Source organism: Cornus florida, unplaced genomic scaffold (assembly GCF_030987335.1).
Source record: "Cornus florida cultivar Cherokee Brave unplaced genomic scaffold, ASM3098733v1 CherokeeBrave_3.0.0_Hap2_Chr06, whole genome shotgun sequence".
Lineage (NCBI taxonomy): Eukaryota > Viridiplantae > Streptophyta > Magnoliopsida > Cornales > Cornaceae > Cornus > Cornus florida.
This window is the reverse complement of record NW_026775576.1, coordinates 31,905,997-31,911,858: the sequence shown is the minus strand read 5'-3', so window position 1 is coordinate 31,911,858 and position 5,862 is coordinate 31,905,997. Positions and strand designations below refer to the sequence as shown.

At 34.9% G+C, this 5,862-nt stretch overlaps 1 protein-coding gene across 1 annotated transcript; it reads right to left on the bottom strand.

Moving 5' to 3' along the window:
• Positions 1-2,824: 2,824 nt before the first annotated feature.
• On the bottom strand, positions 2,825-4,489 carry LOC132314830 (uncharacterized). Its single transcript, XM_059813635.1, has 3 exons — positions 3,532-4,489; positions 3,299-3,374; positions 2,825-3,166 (listed from the first exon to the last, which is right to left on the bottom strand). The coding sequence occupies exons 1-3, from the start codon at positions 3,863-3,865 to the stop codon at positions 3,040-3,042; spliced, it is 537 nt and encodes a 178-aa protein (XP_059669618.1). The 5' UTR covers positions 3,866-4,489; the 3' UTR covers positions 2,825-3,039.
• Between the last annotated feature and the right edge of the window lie 1,373 nt (positions 4,490-5,862).

The following is a 5,862-nucleotide window of genomic DNA, read 5'->3' as shown; positions in this document are numbered from 1 at the left end:
TCCAGATTCTTTAGATTGTAGGAGGCTTTTTGAGTTGTCAATTTGCAAGTGTGCATGGCTTCTTTTGCTGGGATTTTAAGTTTTTATGCTCTCAAGGGAGGTTGGTAATTGTGTTCTTGTGAGCTGCAATTGCAAGTGTGCTTGCCTTCTTTTGCTGTGATTATTTTTGTTAGATTTAATGCTCTGAAAATTTGGTAATTGGGTTCTTGTGAGTTGCTATTGTGATTTGCGCATAGAACTTCTTAGGGGTAGGTTAAAAAAGAAAAAAAATGAACTTCGGGTTGGTTATCTGCTCATGTCTTGACTTTTATTCTCCCATTCAGCTCAAAATTACTTTTAAAGCCCTACTGTACTTATGTATGTGTTAAATGATTGAACCTGTAGTGTTTACTACTTACAAAATCACCCCCCCCCCCCAAAAAATAAATAAATTATTTCATTCCTTGAGTTGGAAATTAAGCCTTGGGAATAATCTGGTTACTCATGGTCCAAAAGTGGAAGTTTCCGTCATTGGCTTTAGCAGTTATCCGCTCTGCATGCGTTTGGCTACCTTGTGTTTTCCATTGGCATGGTAACTGGCACATCAGAGGTGTGTCCTTCCCATTCCTCTCATTCTAGGGTAAGGTCCTCCAATGCTCTAACTTCCACATTGGATATGGACTCAACTATCTCACGACATTCTGAACCTTGTTCATGAACCGCTTTAATGGGCGAACAACCCAACCCTTGGAACATGGAACATGCTACCGCCACACCCTTGGAACATGGAACATACTACAACACAACTATCTCACGACATTCTGAATCCTGTTCATGAACCGCTTTAATGGGCGAACAACCCAACCGTTGGAACGTGGAACATGCTACCGTCACACCCTTGGAATATGGAACATGCTACAACACCAGGTGGCGAAGAACCGTTGCCAAACCTTTGGGTCGATGTGAACTCTTGGTACAGTCATAAGACTCACAACAGTCGCTAGGCCAGCACATCAAATGTGGTTGAAATGTGAATAACGAGGGGCAAAAAAATGGGGAATCATCACATCAAATGTGGTTGAAATGTGAATGAGGGGCAAAAAAATGGGGAATAAGAATGAACATATTTTTGCAACAACTGGAGTAACATTCATTAGAACTTTTGATTAAGATAATTTGACCAACAAAAATCAACAACTGCAAATAATATACTCAAATGAATCTATTAGTATGGACCATAATCTAATGGTTTCTCTTTTATCTTTGGAGGTGGAAGACAAGGGTTTAAGTTTTCTTAGAAACAAATGGATGTAAAAGTTTTTTGGCAATAAAAAATAAAAAATAATAATAATAAACTAATGTCCTTTTTTTTAAAAAAAATTATGTAGAATTGATTGTCGAAACCTATATGATCCGTTTGGACAGGCAGAGGGCTAAACAGGCATGCTGACATATTTTCTGGGTAATTCCGAAATATCTATTTTTGACCCAAAAGGAGATTTTTAAAATTTTTTATTTTTATTTTTTATACTGGAAACGGGCCAACTAGCAAAACTCACACGTATGCTGTGATGTACACTATTTTTCAAAAATAAGTTTTATTTTTTTATATAGGAAGTCTGCTGAATATGTCTAAATGAATTCAGATTGCTCTCAATAGTTTTTATTAATTATGTTTCTTACTATACCTTTCTATAATTCTTAGAGAAATTTTATTTTTAAGCTTATTTTTCTTTCAAGATTAAGTTTTCTTATGTTATAAGATTTTTTATTGCAATAAATTTTCTTATGATTTAAAATTTTCTTTCATTATAAATACATGTAATGAAGAGAGGAAAATTACCAATTCAATTATCAATACAATATCATTTTTTCTGAACTTTATCTTTTATTCAAAGTTTTTTTTTTTTTAGTTGAATGGGTGAGCTTTCTTTTAGTCAAAGTTGTTTATCATTTCTTGTAGAGACTCTTAACTGTTGCAATGGTAAGGACATAGTATAGCACGTGATTTAACTGATTTGACATCAAGAATTATGGAATTGAAATGGAGACGTGCAATGGGAGGACCACCATTTGAAGAAGAAGATTGGTAAAAAAAAAAAAAAAAAAAACATAGCACCTCAACCATCGGTGTCTATTGTTCCCTAGGAAAATTCCTTGCAGAGACTGTTTTCATTTCATTACTTCTTTATTTTATTATTTTTATTTTTATTCATTGAATGAGATGGAGTTCTTACTTGTTATACCCCAATTTCTAAAAGGACCTTTCGTACAAATTAATCCTCTAATAAAAAATTAAAAAAATAAAATCACTACAAACCATTTCTTTGACCTTCGTATGTACAGACATGATGGGAATGGAGCACCTTCACTGGAAAATTTCGATATGTTTTATATTTCTCTATATATACACTCATCATACTAATATCCCATGTTTACAGAGTGTAAGCGCGTACTACAGAGAAGCTCGTCCCATTAACCGGTGCCAAAGAAGAGCACCGCAGGAAGAAAGTAGAAGACTATGAAGCTATAATCTTTAAGGACTTGGTAACTGTCAAGTTTTGTCAATGTATATATATTCTAAGATTCGAAGCTCGGGTTCTTAATCTCTCTCCAGAAATGAGAAGCTGGCAATGAATTGTTGATTAAGTTTAATCAGTAGTATGTTAAAGATCGAACAGGCCATAAATCTTGTATTTTTTTTTTTCCCCTCCATAAATCTTGTATTTGGGGAAGTCTAATTATAATGTCACTAATTTTAAGTTTGCCGCTAAGCTGCTGATAAAGCGATTATTACAAGACATGCTTATCTAAAAATCATTAAGTCATTACAACTACAAGATATAATTGAAAAATTAAATGCCTATGAAATTGTGGATTCCAAACAATTAAAACAAATTATTATTAGAGAAAGAGACTTTACTTGTGTATGAAAATTTCCTAAATTTTCTGGTAAACCAAACAGAAAATTCACCAGTATGAAGTGGAGATGAGAAGTTTGTGGCAGCATTGTATTGCATGCAAGAAACTAGTTTTTGCTCTTATAGTTGTGGACAATATTCAGCTGCCATACGAGTATGATGCTTCGATCATAGTCATATGAAAAGGGCTCGGATTCTCCATACGCGGATTGATCCCTGGCTTCTCTCTGCATACCATAATGTGGATGGTACAAGCATGTCCCAGGCTGCATTATGTTCAATTAATTGAAGCAAATTAAGCATTCATATATCACATGTCAAAGCTCTATAAGTAATGATAGTACCAAAATGATGCTGCAAAATTAAGCTTGTAAGTTTTAAGGCCACTACAAACATACCCTATCAACAACAAACTGGTATGTGAAGGTGTCTCCTGGCAAAATAGGACATTTGAGTCACTCATTCTGTTCCTTCCTGCAATAGTTCACAAAAATAAGGGCTCACTATTCTGTTTTCGGAGTTTTTTTAGAACTAATTTTAGAAAATTGAACCAAGCAGACCGGTATTCATACAACATATATAAGCAATATAAATCCAACCCAAATGCTCAATATGATCAAGAATTGGATACCTGTTTGATTCCGTGCCAATGGATCGCGGCATTCTGAGTTAACAAACTGTTGGTTAGCTCCATGCACTACGATTGTATCATTTTGTTGTTCTATGATTGAGGGACCTGGGGTTCTCCCATTAATGGCTATAACCAGTTTCTTGTAGCAATCAGGAAACTGGTACTCATACTTCACCTCCCACATGTATCTACAAATTCTTGTTTTGGCTAATGGAACACTACTTAATACTGAAACAAAAAGGCACAAAGCCCTAGTTTTGCTCTTGTAGTTGTGGACGATATTGGACATGACCCGTCCGACAAGAAACTTAGCTGCCGGTTTTGCTGGTCCCATTGTAATATGGATGCGTATAGATTAGTAATCAACATATATTCATGTGATGGGATATAAAATCTATGGTTTCTAGGAGAAAGATATGCAATGACAGAGATGATATATATATAGAGGGAGAGACTAGAAGACTTGCTCTAATTAATGCCGGATTGGAAGCCCATACAAGGTTTTGGGAGAGGCAGGGGCACGGTGCACCGCGGTGTTGTACATGTTGTACACAGTGCGAGCAAGTATTGTGCACGTACAACTCAGATGAGCCGACACACCGTGCACTGAGCACACCCAATATCTACTTCATACAAGTTTGCTGCGAATTAAATTTCTTAAAGGCTATGTTTAGTACAGTGAAAAAGAAAAAAAAATAATAACATCAATTAGAAGAGAAAAGAAAAGGAAGGAAATGAAGGAGAGAAGAAAAGAAAGGAAATGAGACAGCATTGTTCACCACTCATCATATTTGGTTCATTAGCAAAAAATTAAGCTTGTAAAATGAAGTTTTATGGCCACTACAAACTTACCCTATGAAGGGGTGTCTCCCGGCAAAATAAAAATAGTACATTGAGTCACTCCTTCTGTTCCATCCAACCAAGGTGTTCCTTTCTGCAATAGCTCATTCTGTTTTCGGAATCTAACTGTTTTCAGAAAACTAAATCAAAAAACATATATATAAGCAATTTAAATCCAACCCAAATGCTCAATATGATCAAGAATTGCATATATACCTTTCTGATTCCGTGCCAATGGATTAACAAACTGTTGGTTAGCTCCACTATGATTGTAAGTATCATTTTGTTGTGCTATGATTGAGGACCTGGGCTTCTCCCATTAATGGCTATAACCAGTTTCTTGTAGCAATGAGAGAACCCCAGGTCCCTCAATCTCAGCACAACAAAATGATACAATCATAGTTTTTCGTGGACGACATGTCCACATGATCGATCCGTCAGACAAGAAACTTAACTGCTGGTTTTGCTGGTCGCATTGTAATATGGATGCATATAGGTTAGTAATCAACATATATATATATATATATATATATATATATATATATATATATATATTCATGTACGTTGTTGTTGGATTACTAATCTTACTCTCAGAAACCGTATGGAAGCTCTCCTAGCCTTGAAGGACTGGGAATATAATCCATCATCTCCTCGACCGCCAGACTGCATCAACTGAGGGAGAAGAGAGACACAAGGGAGAACCGGTGGGGTTGCTCTAACCATGGGATTTACTCGTTTTTTGAGTTGACCTGCTGTACATGGTGCTATGCAACAGGTTTGGATTGATGTATTGGGACTATTAAGCGTGGTCCTCACCATAACATGTAAAATATAAAAAAATATAAGATAAAATACGAATACGAATTCGAATTTAGGTGAGTATACTAAAGGATGTTTTTGGACATTTAATTAACAAATGTGGTAGTACGATGATAATCTTGTTACATAAACGGCAAGATGAGGAACCTTTTTCCTGGGCCGGCTTGGGCATGGACCGCTAGGCGGTCTCCTAAGGCCTCCAATATAAAAGGGCTCAAAATTTGAAGTTTTCTTATATAACTTATATTATAATTATTTCTTAAAATCATAAAACAACTTTTTATTTTGTCTCTTTTATCTTTTCTCATCGTTCACATTTTGTAATTAAACTTTAACCAATACAGAAATATTGGGCCAATCACACTTATTTATTTATTTATTTATTTCTATCCATCTCTTCCTCTATCTCCTCCTACAGAATCTTAATATTGGTCCTAAATATTTATATTCTTAAATAAAAAAATTTTCTCTCTCTCTCATTCACAATTTTTACAACACTAATTTTTTTTTTTTGTTAAAATATACCCGTAATATATATTAAATATATATTTAACCATTGTTTGGGAAAGTGCTTTTACTCCATCCATCCCTTATTAGTAGTCCATTTTTTTTCTTTTTACATGTCCCAAATTAGTTGTCCTCTTTGAAAAGTCAAAGCATTTTTTCATTATA

Coding starts and splice junctions, on each gene's coding strand:
- LOC132314830 (XM_059813635.1), bottom strand. CDS start 3,865: ATGGGACCAGCAAAACCGGCAGCTAAGTTTCTTGTCGGACGGGTCATG. Junction 3,375..3,531: donor ATTGGCACGGAATCAAACAG/GTATCCAATTCT, acceptor GAACTATTGCAG/GAAGGAACAGAATGAGTGAC. Junction 3,167..3,298: donor ACCAGTTTGTTGTTGATAGG/GTATGTTTGTAG, acceptor AACATAATGCAG/CCTGGGACATGCTTGTACCA.